Source organism: Symsagittifera roscoffensis, chromosome 6, assembly GCF_963678635.1.
Source record: "Symsagittifera roscoffensis chromosome 6, txSymRosc1.1, whole genome shotgun sequence".
NCBI classification, from domain to species: Eukaryota; Metazoa; Xenacoelomorpha; order Acoela; family Convolutidae; genus Symsagittifera; species Symsagittifera roscoffensis.
Genome location: NC_087067.1, coordinates 3,546,188 through 3,563,869, shown reverse-complemented (window position 1 = coordinate 3,563,869; position 17,682 = coordinate 3,546,188). Strand labels below are relative to the sequence as shown.

The 17,682-nt window shown below is 37.4% G+C and overlaps 1 protein-coding gene across 1 annotated transcript in view; it reads left to right on the top strand.

Annotated features, from left to right (window-relative positions):
- Positions 1 to 6,224: 6,224 nt before the first annotated feature.
- LOC134848183 (acetylcholine receptor subunit beta-type acr-3-like) overlaps positions 6,225 to 17,682 on the top strand; it is a 108,732-nt gene continuing 97,274 nt past the window's right edge. Inside the window, exons 1-2 of the mRNA XM_063865554.1 lie at positions 6,225 to 6,422; positions 6,931 to 7,087. Of these exons, the coding sequence (XP_063721624.1) occupies positions 6,249 to 6,422; positions 6,931 to 7,087 (331 nt within the window). The 5' untranslated portion in view covers positions 6,225 to 6,248. The remainder of the gene's footprint in view (positions 6,423 to 6,930; positions 7,088 to 17,682) is intronic.

Sequence of the window (17,682 nt, the reverse complement as noted above, 5' to 3'; positions counted from 1 at the left end):
TTTGGTTTCTCTATCGTACCACACTCGAGCCGCCGCACCAAATTGTAAAGCGCATTCCACGCATTCTTCGATTACTTTGGCTTGTTTCTTCGTGGTATTTGGGGTTCCTTTGAGTCGGCCATTAACTTTCACCCATAAGTGCAGCCGCACGTTTTTTGGGGTTATGTACGTCAGCCTTGGTCCCAATCCAGCTTCCAGGAAACCTTTTATTTTCTGCAAGTTCTTTTCCAATTAAAACAGTAATAAAACAATCTTTTCCAAATAAAATGTTTACCATCTACAAATAAAATGGGTGAAAATTTTCTGCGACGGCTTCGCTTTTGAAATTCTGGGTTTTGTTTATGTCTGTCAATTTACTAAATGATGGCCATTTCCATTCAGTTCCTTCTGACATATTTTTATTTTCGGCTGTTTCTAGTCGGTACGTTTCCGCTAGCCGCATTACAAATTGTTGGAAATTATTAAAGAGACAAGTCGAAGCAGAGCACCCTTCACGTAAACCTCTTTTTTGGCTGCCGTTCTCCGTCTTTTGATTTCACGCAGTATGTAGCTGAGTATGGAGTCAATCAACCAACCTTCTGGGTCCTCTGGTTTTTTACCTGCTTCTTTTTTCGTTAAACCAAGTCTTCAGTGATGTCCACTTGAATACGGGTTATGATCCGCGTTGCGTCTGCAGTGGATATCCTTGTTCTAAACCAATTTTGGTTTTCATCTAGGAGGCCAAGGGTTTCGGGCCAAGCCTTTAAGCGGTCTGTAAGGAGGGGTGCTAGTATGCGGCTAGCCATCGTGAGCAGGCATATACCCCTGTCGTTATTTCCGTCGTTCTTGTTCCCCTTCTTGAACAGGGGCACTATTTGTCCAGATTTAGTTATGGGTTCCCATTTGTCCGTCATCTGGTTAAACATATGTTGGACAAGACGTATAACTCTTCGTCTTACACTATAACAGGCTTTTTAATGAAGCATGATCGAAACCCGTCTTTGCCAGGTGCGGACTCTTTTACAGCTTTTATGCGTTCATCAATCTGATGCGGGTTTGGAGGAAAATTTAATTTGCTGTTCTCCGACATTGCGACACTCGATCTTCTTAGATCTTCCATACCTCCCACGGTTGCCAAAAGGGCCGCCAGTCATAATTCAAACCGGTCTGTTGAGGCCTTTTGGAAGTGCTCCGGAGTTCATCTCCCGTCAATGTCGTACCGGAATTTGGCTTGCAATCTTTCGGTTTTTGCTCTGTCTTGTACACGGTGCCCAGGTCATTTTTTTCCGGCTGCCTCTTTGCACTGGTTAATGAAAATTTTTGACCAATGTTTCTCAAGCCGTTTCAATCACTTATCCTTTGCTTTTCTGGCTATTTTGAGATCTGCCTTCTTGGGTTCGACATTTTCCCCTCTCTGTGATAAGTTATTCCGTAGGAAAGCCAACGTCGATATTGTGCTATGAAAGACCTCGAGTTTGTGCCGGTGGCCTATTGTCCATGGATTTACTACTTGACATTGCGTTGTCCCACAAACTTCTGTGACTGTTTGGACCAGTGCTTTAGTAAATTTTTCCCAATGCCAATCCTCGGATGTATGTGCGCAAATCGTAGCCGTTTTTTCATTGAACTCTCGGGATCTTCCCGGTAGATTAAGTGCTTCCCAATTTAAGCGAGGCGATTTGGGTTTGGTCTTTTTTGGGATAACTTTTGCAGGCGAATTTTAAAGCTACGGATTTAAAATTCGATAAAGTCCGATAAAGTCATGTCTTGGATAACTGCTTGGTCTTCTATGAACTTGTGACGATGTGCTGACGTCATTATGAACCCGTCGAATTCATGCCATGATTTATAGCTTTGATTGAACTAAGTTCCGCTATTTTTTATTTTGAAAGTTGAGTTCACCCAGTGCAGAACATGCATATGGCACTTGAAAGCAAGATCTCCGACTTGATTGGTTGGTGTTCTCATTCCGCGAAACACCGGTTTTACCTGTCTCATTCAACCCTCTATCGTGTGTGCATTATGATCTCCCCCTATTATAAGTATTTCTTCCGAAGTACTTTTGGCAATTTCATTTTCCCAGTCGTGGCGGTACTTGTCTATGTTTTCCAGACCGTTCGACCAAAAGGGTTGATACACGGCGATAAGAAAGCGCTTGTTCATCTTAATTGATACCACTCGCTCAGCGAAGTTTTTCATTTGGTTTCCTTTGATTGTTGCAGTGCCGAGCCGCTACGCATGATGCCACTATTTTTGGAATGTATGAAAGCAATTTTCTTGTTTTCTTCTCCAATTATATGACGCCGTGTGTTTCTGATCTATTTTTGGACACCATTACAATATCCCAGGACATTTTTAGCATTTTTGTGCAGCGGTCTTTTGCTTTGCTATGTTTTCTCTCGCACTGAAACATCTTGTAGGTTCTATGTTATTATGCTTAGTTTGTCCTTGGTGGGTTTGTGAGCTTTTGCTTTCCGAGCCCTGCGTCTTGGTCTGCAATTTTCTCTGTGAACTCTTCAGGCTTTCTTTGTTTCCTCTTCTAATATTTTTTCCGTGAGAAGAAATAGGATCGTGCGTTGGGTCGACGCAAGCTGTTTTTGCCCTAGCTTTCCTGCTACTTTTCTCCTGTGGTAGGTTGCCACAGCTGGATTTTGGTCCTCTTTTTTGGGCGGCCCTGGCTGCAGGAAGCCGCCGGGTCGGGTCATTCCCGGGAGTATATACCTTCGTCTCAACTTGCTGCAGTCCCAGTGCGAGGTGGACACTGGTGGGATTTCCGCATTGTCCTCTCTCTGTATCCGTTGTCATCGGAGGATCCCAGGCGCGGGGACCTTGGTTTCATCCCCATTTGTCATATCCTCCCGTGACTGATGTGAGAGGTTTACACCGGCAGATGAAACGCGACAAAAATTGCTTTCATAAGCTTATCTTTCCTGTTTGCTGAGGTCCCTGATATCCTTTGTTGTCAGCCCACTGCATTTTTCGTGAGCCTATTTGGTGCACCATGTGCATTGGATGCTATTCGAGGTAACCTTTTTGTTGCACTGTCCGCAGAGGCTGATCGGACCTGGGCTTAGCTCAACATCTCCTGCTCTTATTAACACGCTGATCAGGTATGCTGGTTTTCTGATCTGTCGGACAAAAACCCGAACTGCCAGACTGCCACATAGGTGTATCGAACTCGGAAGGTTCTCGCCATCTGTTGTGTTTCGAGAGATTTTTGGGTTGGCTGGATCCTATCATCCATCGGGAGGTTGTGTCTTGGATGTTGCCATCTCTTTCGACATTACTTTTCCGAGGCCCTGTCCATGTTTTACCGCGCAACCGTCCGTGGTGTGCGTACCCGCTTGTATCGCTTGGTGGCCATGAAAATTTTTACAAGCTGCTTGAATTGTTGTTTCAGTTTCAGTTACATCGTCTTGGTTGCCTCATGTTTCGTCGTTTAATATGCAAAATACAGTTTTTATGCGTGCGTTTATGGAAAATAGTTTTTATGGCTATATGACAATGAGCTTGTACCCCAGTTTTGACGGCTTAGACTCTTCTTCTTGAATTTGATAAATTTTTAATGTAAGACTGGCATTTTGGTTGTGATGAACGCAAGTGGTTAGAAGCTTTTTGTCGAGCTCTACGCCACAACTTTTTACGCGCAATACGCTTTATTTATCAAAATTATGATAACACAAAGCAATTTGAAAAAAAAAATCATTTATCAAATTTTATAGGTTATAGAGAATATTGGAAAAGATGCATACAATACGTCAGCATCATGCCAAGGCTCAATTCACTTCTCAATTCATTTTAAGATAGTTTTAACGAATTTCAAAAAAGAGCGAAATTTTTTGCTTTTTGGGGTGTTTTTTCAGACAGTTTTCGCCTTCCCCGATAAAATTATTGATTGAAGTTTCTGGTAAAATGTTAAGGCCTTGCTAAAAGTCACAATGTTTTCCTGTCATGCTAAAGAGCAGTCGTTAAAATCAGAGATTTGCTCTTATACGAACATTCTTCTTGTTTTCACGAAACAAAGAGATTCGTTTTTATGGGAACATTCTTCTTGTTTTAAGATTGACAAGTTGTGATGAATCTAACCTAAATTGATAGAATTGTGATTTTAGATTTTTCGCTCGTAAACGAACGTCTTAAAATAGCTCTAAAAAGGATTCTTTAGTTGGCGAGGGTTTCGAACTCCGGCGTCGTGAAAAAAAAACGTCAGAGCAACTAATATTCTCTTCCGTCGAATTCGCCTTTGTTTAAAAATCGTTTCGCCAATGATTGCCATTGTACAAGTGTGTTTTTGTGTCAAACAAAGCCATTCAAAAGACAAACCTTTCAAATTGAGTCTCTGAAAAATATCCGTTCCTTGTTTGAAAATAAAGAAAAAGATTTTTTAGGATTTGCACTTAGATTCACTAATGCTAGCTAATAACGTTGTAAAATCCTTCCCTTATCGATTTTTGTCGCGGGATTAATCAAAGACGTGTCTAAGTGCGCCATTTTTTTTGAAAAGATGCTACTTAAACTGTTGAACAAAGAATGCCTTCCTCCTCAAAATAATTGAAAAGTATCTTGAAAATATGTTTGAAAGCAGTCACGATAATTCGCCTGCCGTAGGCTGATTTCCTAAATGTCGAGTAAACTTTTTGTTTCCTGGGTTTTTCTTTAGGGTCTAAATTACAATGAAATAGAATAAAAACAGCGGGAGCCTAATTGAACGTAACAGATTTATTTGTTCGCTGTGTTGTGTACAGTTAACGAAATTGCTTTTCCAAGCATAGAGTTTAGAGTTCAAAAAGGTTTTGAGGTTTTCTTCGTTTCAGTTTTATTAAATCTTCATTGATTTCATTCATGCGTTTTTTTAATCAGACTGATTTTATTTGTTTCCTTCTTTAAACTGATCCGTGATCATCCCGCTTCCTGTTTTTAAAAAAGAATCATTTAATTTTTATTCAAATTAGTTTCAGAATTGATCAGAAAAACGTTCTTGTTTTCATTTGATTCAGCTGTAATTTATGTCTCTTAACGCGATATTCATTTTTCACTTGATTAAATTTTATTAAGGAGGTTGTGCTAATCTTTTATCGGATCTCGATTGCCAAAGAAAGGTTAAAATCACAGAACAATAAATCTATGAGCGACAGTGACCCCATAAAAATAATATAAATTGTTTCATTTTCACCTGCTATTGAAATCAGAATAAGTTTTCTGCAAACTCAAATTCATTATTATTTATTTTTACTGGCACACCAAACAATTGGCGATTAATTTCGAAGTCATTTTTCTCAAAAAAATCAGAAGTGAACCGATCATTTTGGCACTGCCGAAACTTATTTGCAGTTTTGTTTAGTTTTTTAGTCTCATTTGTTTTTTTGGAATTGAGTTTTTTTCTGAAAAAATGGCGACTTCGTTAAATCATCGAGACGGTTCAAATGGTACTTAAATTTCTGTTTTTTTTCTTACTCATGACCGGCTAGCTTACTTTGTTTCTGAAGCACAATGAAAACTAAATGGTAAGTTGGAAGGTATTATTGGTGGTATATTATTTACGCTTGGCTTGTTCTTCTGTTTCGTTTCCATTGGCCGATTGAAGACTATATTTCTATAAGAATCGTGACACATTTTTCTCAGTTTCATAAAAGTGAGCTAGCTCTTCATTTCTTGATTAAAAATGTACATTCAACTTATATTGAACAAGCAACTCATAAAAATTCTATTCTGAACACCTTTCAAGCCATATTTATTCAATGAAATGAATTTCGATTCCTCATAGCAAAATTAAAAAAACTTGATTCTGCGATATGAAAAGAAACAAAAAAAACATCAAGCGGGCATTTTAATTTACATTGGCAATTAGACAAAAAAATAGGCAAACTATTTGAACTTTAACAAATTATCGCTGTTATTTCAGTGAACACATTTGACCGACAGTTTTAAATAAAAAGCTCGATAGTTTTATTTTTGAACAAAATGAACCAAATCAATCGATTAAAAGTTATTCAAATGGATTTGTAATCTTATCTTCCCCTTTTATTCAGTAGATTAATTTCCAAAAAAAATTACGTTCAATCAATTTACAACTTTTCCTTTTTCAGTATTACCCACATTTTGCCTTGTTATGTTAGGCTACCCACCAAACTTTTACCATTTCATAATTTTGTTGCTTCGCTACAATCAAGACGTTTAATCTCCAAAAATGCATAACCTTAAAAATTATAATCCAGTTAAATTTAATATCTTTTTGAAAATTGAAACCAAAATTGATTTTTAAATTTAAAATGTCTAAATATTATTCTGTTTCGATACCGTTATTTTTATTTACCCATTTAGTTTATTTCTCAAGAATTTGTTCATGTGACAAAACAGAAGCCGAGCTGACTAATATTGTGACGGCCACGAGTAAAACTTGGCGCGATTACCGACCAGTAAATCGCAATTCGGATATTCTTAAGGTGGCGAATCCAAAAAGACTTGACCAGAAATTAATTACAAACTGCAGCGTTTTTATCTCTTAAAAATCACAGATCGACGAAGTCATATAAAATCAATAAAATTGAATCAGATAGCCGGTCGCGTTTCAAGAACGCTTGGTTAAACCAATTTTCTACCTTATTTGATATTTGAAGCCATATATCGTCAGAAAGCGAAAATTTCAGACAGTTCAAAAAGAAGCTCGAAAACTTCTAAAAACCAACACTCGTCTTAAAAACCAACTAATAAATGATGATAAGAATCATGATAGAATGTAATTTTCTAAATGTAATTTCGCCTGCTCAAAAAATGTAATAATTTCGATATATTTTTCAAAAAACCTTTCGAAAAATCAAAAGCTCTTCGCCAATATAAATTCCTCCTAACCGAGAGAGGGCTCTATGAATTGTTGGGCGTATAATAAGAATGATCAAAATTAAATAAACAGACCGCCTTGATAATGTCTTCTTGAATTCGCTGCTGCTGAAGGTGAATTTCTCCTTGTCCATTTCACAACTGGTCAATTTGGACACCAGGAATCAAGTTGTGGTCTCCAGTGTGTGGCCCACGCATGAATGGGTGAACCCTTTGATCGGATGGGACCCGAACAAATACGACGGCATCACTCATCTATACATGCTATCAGGTAACATGCTTCGACTGTATGTTTTGGCCGCAATGATCAAACCAGATGTCATAGTTCGATTTTGTAAAAATTGAAAATCAAATACAGTCCAAATTTTTGACCAAGTCTTTTATCAGCTTTCATTGACTAAAAATATCCACTAAGAGTTTTTTTAAATTGCATGTAGTTCTTAAACAGGAGCACAACAGCGGTTCGCCGTGATGAGCTGTACAGCTCTTGTGTTTGGTCCTTTCCTCAGCGGATAAATGGTCTTAATTAATTAAAAGAAATCAAACAAAATTCCTCCTCCAGAGTGTTCCTCAATCAAGGAAATTTGAGTTTTGTTGAATATTCAATTTCAGGCTTCATTGCAAAAAAAAAACAAAAATGTTACAAAAATCGATTACAAAGTTTAGCATAGTCGAAACATTCTATGCTATTAGCGCAGCAACTGGCTATCCTTGTTTCCTTTAAAATTAGTTTAAAAACTTACTAAATAAAAAGTTGTTTGTATCTTTTCACTATAAGTAATTTTAAACAATAGAAGCCGGTTACTTTGCAAAATTTTGATTTTTGAACAAAACTAGTCGCTGCGATAACTTCAACAAAAAGTTTTTGAAAACAAGATTGGCGATTGCTGTGCAAGAAGCATAGAAAGTTCCGACCACATTAATGAAAAACATCGTTTTGAAATAATGTTGTTTTTGTGCGTGTTGTGATGAAATAACGAGATAAATGCTTCGAATATGAAACATTTAGGCAAGCTGCAGATATCTACCTTGATAAACTACAGATATCTTCTGAAAATGAATAAAAAAACGTAAACCATTTTTTCTGAAATTTTTTCCAAATATTTGGCAGAGAGTTTTTTCGAATTTAGTGAAAATTTTTATGGGCAAAAAAAGACTGCGTCAAGTTTGGAAAATTTGGTTTGTGGAGTTACACGAAATTTTTCAGACAGGAACAAAAAACTTTTGTCCAACTTTCCTAGCTTTATTTGCACAAAATTGGACAAGCAAAAATTTCAAACCAATTTTTCTCGAGATTGAGGAAGTTTTGGGATATTTTAGGAGTGTTTGCATCTCAACTGACTAAGTTTTAGTATGAAACAGAGCACAAGGTATACAAGCCTAAAAATTTTAACTTATTTTTTTTCTTCATTTTTGTAGATAGTGTTTTTGCATGCTAAAAAATGTTGCTCCTTGGTTTTGAAACAGCAATCAAAATTTGAGTGATCATTTTTTGAACATTTTTTTTTCATTTGCTGCCGTAGTGGAGTTAGGTAACTCGTCTTGAAAACTTTTATGTTTATGCTGGTTTGTTGCACAAGTTTTTTCAAACTCTTCTACTTAAGACATCCCTGGCATTTTGTCTACATAGCTTGCAAAATCTATTTTTTCTAAGTTGCAAAATTTGTTCTTTTTCTCTTACCGTTAGCTGCTGTGGATTTGTGTACTGCAGATTTACTTGTTTCTACAATGGTTGTCCAATACTTTTCTGTGTTGTCCAATCAAAACACCATTCAGGTTTTTACTACGCTTTTGAAGATTCTTATGCTTGAAGATAGCTTTCATAAAAAAGTGTTTCTCTCGTGGTTTAAGTCCTGCTAGAAACAGCTCATAGTTTTTCCCCGGTGCGTTTTTGTAGCTTATTGTTCCGACTTTCGATACGAAAGTAACGGAATATTTGTGCTCGGGGTGGGTTTTTTTTCTTCAGACAAATTTCGACATTTTAACTAGCCATTTTTGACGGAATTTTTTTATATCATTCAAAAAGTATTGTTGTCCTGAGCTTCATTTTGAAAAGATATTTCACCTGTGATCATTTATTGTAAAGTTATGAGGGTTTAAAGATTGCCATTTTGGCCAATTTGGGACAATTAACGCGCGATTTATTTCGCGCTATTAACGCGTAAGCGGAGATTTAATCAGTCTTAGAAATCGTTCCTTATTGGTTGAAAGAAGCTTATTTGCCATAATTGATTTGTTACAAGGAGCAAAATCTTTTGTTTTTTGCACTTGGATCATCTTCCAAAAGAAAAGTTTTCCTCGGCTTAATCCGCTCCTTAACACATTGCACAAACTGAAACTTTAAAGTTTTGAAGTTTGAAAATAAAAATTGCAAAACACAATCTTTCCTTTGAGCAGACATAGACTTCTTTTCGAAACAACAATTCTGGCAAAAGCTAAAATGCAAGATTGTGCGAGATATCTAAGATAGCTAGAATACATGGATAATTGTTCCGACTTTCGATACGAAAGTAACGGAATATTTGTGCTCGGGGTGAGTTTTTTTTTCTTCAGACAAATTTCGACTTTTTAACTAGCCATTTTTGACGGACTTTTGTTGTATCATTCGAAAGGTATTGTTGTCTTGAGCTGAAATTTGAAAAAATATTTCACTTGTGATCATTTTTCGTGAAGTTACGGGGGTTTAAAGATTGCCATTTTGGCCAATTGGGGCCAATTAACGCGCGATATATTTCGCGCTATTAACGCGTAAGCGGAGATTTAATCCGTCTTAAAAATCGTTCCTTATTGGTTGAAAGAAGCTTATTTGCCATAATTGATTTGTTACAAGGAGCAAAATCTTTTGTTTTTTTGCACTTGGATCATCTTCCAAAAGAAAATATTTCCTCGGCTTAATCCGCTCCTTAACACATTGCACAAACTGAAACTTTAAAGTTTTGAAGTTTGAAAATAAAAATTGCAAAACACAATCTTTCCTTTGAGCAGACATAGACTTCTTTTCGAAACAACAATTCTGGCAAAAGCTAAAATGCAAGATTGTGCGAGATATCTAAGATAGCTAGAATACATGGATAATTGTTCCGACTTTCGATACGAAAGTAACGAAATATTTGTGCTCGGGTGGGTTTTTTTTTCTTCAGACAAATTTCGAATTTTTAACTAGCCATTTTTGACGGACTTTTGTTGTATCATTCGAAAGGTATTGTTGTCTTGAGCTGAAATTTGAAAAAATATTTCACTTGTGATCATTTTTCGTGAAGTTACGGGGGTTTAAAGATTGCCATTTTGGCCAATTGGGGCCAATTAACGCGCGATATATTTCGCGCTATTAACGCGTAAGCGGAGATTTAATCCGTCTTAAAAATCGTTCCTTATTGGTTGAAAGAAGCTTATTTGCCATAATTGATTTGTTACAAGGAGCAAAATCTTTTGTTTTTTTTGCACTTGGATCATCTTCCAAAAGAAAATATTTCCTCGGCTTAATCCGCTCCTTAACATATTGCACAAACTGAAACTTTAAAGTTTTGAAGTTTGAAAATAAAAATTGCAAAACACAATCTTTCCTTTGAGCAGACATAGACTTCTTTTCGAAACAACAATTCTGGCAAAAGCTAAAATGCAAGATTGTGCGAGATATCTAAGATAGCTAGAATACATGGATAATTGTTCCGACTTTCGATACGAAAGTAACGGAATATTTGTGCTCGGGTGGGTTTTTTTTTTCTTCAGACAAATTTCGACTTTTTAACTAGCCATTTTTGACGGACTTTTTTTGTATCATTCGAAAGGTATTGTTGTCCTGAGCTCAAATTTGAAAAGATATTTCACCTGTGATCATTTTTCGTAAAGTTATGAGGGTTTAAAGATTGCCATTTTGGCCATTTTGACCAATTTGGGACAATTAACGCGCGATATATTTCGCGTTATTAACGCGTAAGCGGAGAGTTAATCCATCTTAGAAATCGTTCCTTATTGGTTGAAAGAAGCTTATTTGCCATAATTGATTTGTTACAAGGAGCAAAATCTTTTGGTTTTTTTGCACTTGGATCATCTTCCAAAAGAAAAGTTTTCCTCGGCTTAATCCGCTCCTTAACACATTGCACAAACTGAAACTTTAAAGTTTTGAAGTTTGAAAATAAAAATTGCAAAACACAATCTTTCCTTTGAGCAGACATAGACTTCTTTTCGAAACAACAATTCTGGCAAAAGCTAAAATGCAAGATTGTGCGAGATATCTAAGATAGCTAGAATACATGGATAATTGTTCCGACTTTCGATACGAAAGTAACGGAATATTTGTGCTCGGGTGGGTTTTTTTTTCTTCAGACAAATTTCGACTTTTTAACTAGCCATTTTCGACGGACTTTTTTTTTGTATCATTCGAAAGGTATTGTTGTCCTGAGCTCAAATTTGAAAAGATACTTCACCTGTGATCATTTTTCGTAAAGTTATGAGGGTTTAAAGATTGCCATTTTTGACCATTTTGACCAATTTGGGACAATTAACGCGCGATATATTTCGCGTTATTAACGCGTAAGCGGAGAGTTAATCCATCTTAGAAATCGTTCCAAATTGGTTAAAAGAAGCCTATTTGCCATAATTGGTTTGTTACAAGGAGTGAAATGTATCCTTTTGTACTATATATGCCGTTTGGGGGGATGATTTTCATAAAAAACTTCAATTTTTAGAAAAAAAATTTTTCATTTGGTTTTATTTCATTTACTTTTTTAAGTTGTTACTGCTCCATAAACCTTAAAAGGCAGTCGGAACATTCAGGGCGTCGCCCTGATACGAGCAGTCTTGTTTTTGTTTCAAAAAGAATATTAATTATTGTCAAAAACATCGAAACCTACTTTTACTGATTTTAAAACAGCGTTTTTTTTTCAGTCAGTGCTGATACCAAAAACTAAGAGCGTTCTTAGTCCAAGGAATATCTCATGTGCATTTTATAAATTTTTTCTTTCCTCTAAAAATTTACTCAACCAGTGTTTGTGTTATTTTAACAATTTTTTATCGCAATTAAGCTGGCAAATTTGATTGCTTAATTTTTTGTTACTGCATTATTATTTATGCTGCATGTATTATATCTGTTTGATCAAAGCTCCTTCAATGCTGCCTTGCTTGCAAAGTTTACAAAACTTCACTGACTTGGCTGGCATACTTCTGTATTTTAAATTTCAAAGTTGAGACCAAAATAATTGCGGATTAATCCTCCGAGGTTGGTCAAACTCGCATTTTCCGAACTTCTGTAATTCTTATTAAAAGGGTCGCAGCTGAAATATCTTTTTAGTTCTGAGCTTAAATCATCAGTATCTTCTAGATATTAAGAAAGGTTTCATTCATAACTGATCTTTTCAAAAAATGCAAGTTTAAAATTAAAAAAACTTGTCTAAAAATCAGCGAGCTCAGTTATTCTATCAGTTTTTCGAGAGTCGAAACAAACTATTCTAAGAGTTTCCAGCCAATTTAGAGTTTCCATTAGACGGTACTACTTGAGTTAAACCATGCTCTAATGGATGAAAAATTCAAGCTTTTTATTCGTTCAAATTAAATCGACGAATGAGCTTTGAATCAGATGCGTCAGTAACCGTTTCTTGAAAGAGATATTTTTAGGAGAAATGATTAATGCTTTACTGTTTAAACTTTTGAAACAGTGAAATTAAAGTTTTTGAACTGTATAAAGACTCTCGAAACACTGAATGCTTGAAACTCGCAAAGTCGTGTCATAATTTGTTTAGCATCGATTTAGAGCAAATTTAAATTGATGAGTAGCCGTAATTGTTTAGATTAATCAGTTCAAGCAGACTTAATTGAATTGATTTTTTTGGCCAACTGAATTTTTCGTCAATAAAATCAATTCCATCCGTCTTGATTCATTGGGAAACCAAGTTTTCAATATTTGATCACTGAGTGTTTATTTTTAAAAAGAGGCTATAGCTTCCTCCTAAATTATAACAAGACTGCTCGTATCAGGGCGAAGCACTGAATTTTCCGATTGCCTTTTAAAGTCTATGGAGGAGCAGCAATAATATTTAAAAATATTTGTTATAAAATAAAATAAAATTTTTCGTTTATAAAACTTGAGTTTATTGTGAAAATCATCTCCCCATACGCAATATAAAATACAAAGTGATAGATTTTGCTCCTTGTAACAAATAAATTATGGCAAATAAGCTTCTTTTAACCAAATTAATCTAAATTTGAAATTTGTCTGTAGAAAAAAACTAACCCACCCCGAGCTCAAATATTCCGTTACTTTCGTTAACGAAAGTCGGAACAATGAATATTTTATTTGTGTTCAATCATTTGCAGTGTAAAATCTGTTTAAAAGTTTACGTTCGTTCAGTAAACATCACATTTGGAATGACTTTCTGTGAGCTAAAAATAACCATGGTGAGAAAATTAGTTGTTAATATTTGTTAAAAAATCCCCCGGAAATGTTTCAGTAAACGTAGGCAATTTTTCATCAAAAGCTCAGAAATCATTTTTTCATCGTTTTCAAAATCGAAAACACAACCAAGAAATGATTTTACAATCTAAGTAGTCAACTAAATGTTTGATCGCCTCCCACGTTATTATTTTTCGAAAACTTTCTGTTGAAATTGACAAAACATGTAACGTATTCAGCTCATCTCAATCAAGCTTTTCATAATTTATACATTTTCATTGCCATTCATGGTCGCACCAAAATCAAATGACGCATGGATAAACCGATTAGATAACTTTCATCTACAATTATAAATTTTTTCAATGACGCTCAAAGCGAATAATAAAGATCTATTCTAAAATATAAAGAATAGAAAAGAGGTGAGAACTGAATACCTTGGATGTTACAGACGACCGTAGGTTAAACCAAAAAATGAGTTGAGTAAGTTTTTTTGACCGGCGTACAAAAAAAGAAAATGCGCATGGTGGAAAATGCTAATCCGGCACAAAAACCGCTCCAACATACCAAACACCATATCAACATCTGCACCTGGAATGTTCTGACGCTCCTACAGCCAGGATCTCTCGAGCTCCTGGATAAATCCCTTGAAAACCATGGAGTTCACATTGCCTGCCTTCAGGAAACTAGAATTTCCGGAGACAACACGCATAACACCAAAAACTACAAAGTATACACCAGTGGGTATGACGACAACCGAGGCATCCACGGAGTTGGTATCGCAATCGACAAGAAACTCAGCAGCTCCGTGCAATCATGGAAAGCAACCAGCCCCCGAGTTTGCTCCGCCCGCATCTTTGCTAAACCCTACCCATTATCCATTATATGTGGATATGCGCCGACTGAGGACGCAGAAGCTCTCGACAAAGATGAGTTTTACCGAACACTACAAAAGACTCTTGAAGAATGCCCCAACGGTGATGTAATTATCTTAGCGGGAGATCTAAATGCCAGCCTAGGACAGGCATACCCCGCGGAACAACAACACATAGGTCGTTTCATAAAAACATCGAAACGAAACGACAATGGAGAACGCCTCGCTATGTTTGCAGCTACGAACGACCTGGCAATTGCAAACACGATGTACCAGAAGAAGAACCACCAGCTATATAACTGGATATCACGCGACAGACGAACCCGGAACCAGATAGACTTCATCCTGATCAAGAGGAGATGGCGCACAGCGATCAACGATATCAGAGCAAGAAGTGACAAGATTTGGATCGACAGCGACCATAGAATGGTGAAATGCAATCTGAAGACGAAACTTCGTACATATGTCAAAACCCATAGAACAGTTAGACTCAACCTAGATGCGCTCCAACATACAGGTACTTCCAGGAAATACTGTACGGCCCTTTGTTCAGTAACCGAATCTACCAGCAACGTGAACCAGAAATGGGAAATCCTAAGAGACAGTATGATATCATCGGCGAAAAAGAATCTGGGAATCTCGTGCACCGTAAGGAAACCTTGGATATCTGATGAAACCCTCAAAGCCATCAGAACACGTGAAAACCTCAAGGCTAAGGGCGATGAACTCTCGAAAATAGCTGCGCAACGAAAGCTGGTGAAAAAACTCATCCGAAAAGACAAGAACTGCTACCTCGACATGAAATCGGATCAAATTGAGGACGCCAATGAAAGAGGACACACTAGAGAGATGTACCGCCTCATTCGGACTTTGAGTGGTGCCAAATCGAGTAGTTCACAAACAGTCAAAGGTCTCGATGGCCAACAAATCAGCGATAGCAAGGAAGTCATGCAACGATGGGCAACTCACTTCTGCCAACTTCTGAATGCTGACAACAGCCCGGCCCAACTGCCCAAGGTCGTCTCGAGTACTGGAGTCTTTACGGATATAGATCAGGGAGAGCCGCTAAGAAGTGAGATTGAGGTTGCACTAGCAAGCCTCCATAACCACAGAGCTGGCGGGTGCGACCACATCCCACCAGAACTGTTCAAAAAAGGAGGTGAGAGAATAGTACTTCTTCTGAAAGACCTCTTCAAAAATATATGGAGAGAAGAGGCAGTCCCAGATGAATGGCGAACGTCAATACTCCTGCCGTTTCATAAAAAAGGTGAAAAACTAGTGTGCAGCAACTATAGAGGAATATCTCTGCTCTGCATTGGTTTAAAAATCCTGGAAGCTATACTACTCGCACGTTTTGACGACCTCTACGACTCATACGCGAGAGATAATCAAGCCGGCTTTAAGAAGGGAAGAGGTTGTAGAGATCAAGTTTTCACCCTACGACAGATAATCGAGCAGCGAAGTGAGTACAATAGACCCACAGTGATGGTCTTCATAGATTTCAAAGCTGCCTTTGACAGCGTCAAGAGAGATGCCATATGGAAGATCCTGGAAGATCACGGAATGCCAGACAAGCTGCTTAGGATTCTCAGGAACATGTATTCACAGTCCAACAGCATCGTGCGAAGAAACGACAACCTATCAGAGGCGTTCCACGTGGAAACAGGAGTCCGCCAGGGTGGCGTCCTGTCACCCTTCCTGTTCAACATCCTCATTGATCGGATCCTGAACGTCGCCACAGATAACACGAATCTATGTATCCGGCTAGAAACCAGTATTACTGACCTGGACTATGCAGATGACATTTGCCTGCTAGAGGACAATCCAGATGACGCCCAGAACTTACTGAATCGAGTAGTTGACGCCGCAAAATTGGTAGGACTCCAACTGAACGAGTCCAAGACTAAGTGCATGTTCTCCTGTTGCGAGCCAACGGTGCTATTTTGTAATGGTGTTAAGCTAGAAAACGTCACTGAGTTCGACTACCTAGGAAGCCGCATCACCTGTAACGGAGACATTACCCCAGAAGTTCAGCACAGAATAGCCAGCGCGACTAGAAATGCTGCGCAGCTGAAGAAATTCTGGAGTAACAGAAACATAACCACCAGGACCAAAAGCAAAGTGTACAAAGCATGCGTAAGAAGTGCTCTCCTATACGGCGCAGAAACATGGCCGGTTAAGAAAGGGGACCTGGCCAGGTTGTCCTCATTCGAAACTAGGTGTGCACGGCGATTTGTCTACAATGGATTCGAAATAGCTACCCAGGAACTGCTTCGCAAAGCACAACTTGACTCACCTATGGACTATGTGCTGAGGCGTATGCGACTGAAGTGGTGTGGACATGTGTTCAGAATGCCGGATGAGAGAGTGACGAAGGAGGCACTGCTCTTCGAGAAGGCGCCCACTTGGAAAAGACCAAGAGGTGGGGTCAGAAGAACATGGAGATCAACAGTCGCTGCTGACCTCGAACGTGTTCTGAAACCACCGAACATGAGGGCAGACAAGTGGAGATTGTGCTGGAAAGATGCCTGCATGGAGGCAGCCCTGGACAGAAAGCGATGGCGTGCGATAGTTGGGGACTCAATATGTGGCTGACAATGGGCAGTAGTGCCTTAGTCATGATGATGATGATGATGATTTTGCTCCTTGTAACAAATAAATTATGGCAAATAAGCTTCTTTTAACCAAATTAATCTAAATTTGAAATTTGTCTGTAGAAAAAAACTAACCCACCCCGAGCTCAAATATTCCGTTACTTTCGTTAACGAAAGTCGGAACAATGAATATTTTATTTGTGTTCAATCATTTGCAGTGTAAAATCTGTTTAAAAGTTTACGTTCGTTCAGTAAACATCACATTTGGAATGACTTTCTGTGAGCTAAAAATAACCATGGTGAGAAAATTAGTTGTTAATATTTGTTAAAAAATCCCCCGGAAATGTTTCAGTAAACGTAGGCAATTTTTCATCAAAAGCTCAGAAATCATTTTTTCATCGTTTTCAAAATCGAAAACACAACCAAGAAATGATTTTACAATCTAAGTAGTCAACTAAATGTTTGATCGCCTCCCACGTTATTATTTTTCGAAAACTTTCTGTTGAAATTGACAAAACATGTAACGTATTCAGCTCATCTCAATCAAGCTTTTCATAATTTATACATTTTCATTGCCATTCATGGTCGCACCAAAATCAAATGACGCATGGATAAACCGATTAGATAACTTTCATCTACAATTATAAATTTTTTCAATGACGCTCAAAGCGAATAATAAAGATCTATTCTAAAATATAAAGAATAGAAAAGAGGTGAGAACTGAATACCTTGGATGTTACAGACGACCGTAGGTTAAACCAAAAAATGAGTTGAGTAAGTTTTTTTGACCGGCGTACAAAAAAAGAAAATGCGCAAATAATCGCGTGGCTTTTTGCAACCACGAAGGTTCTCTGCGTGTCGGTTTTGGAAGCATAGAAAGAGTTTTTTTAGAAAACCGTTGGGCGCATAAATAGAAAAAATTAAAACGCCTCAATGAAAACAAAATGCTTTTTACGGGCTGAGTTATTTTTTAAACACTTTTTTTAAATTCCTCTTCAGAGCATGTTTAAAAA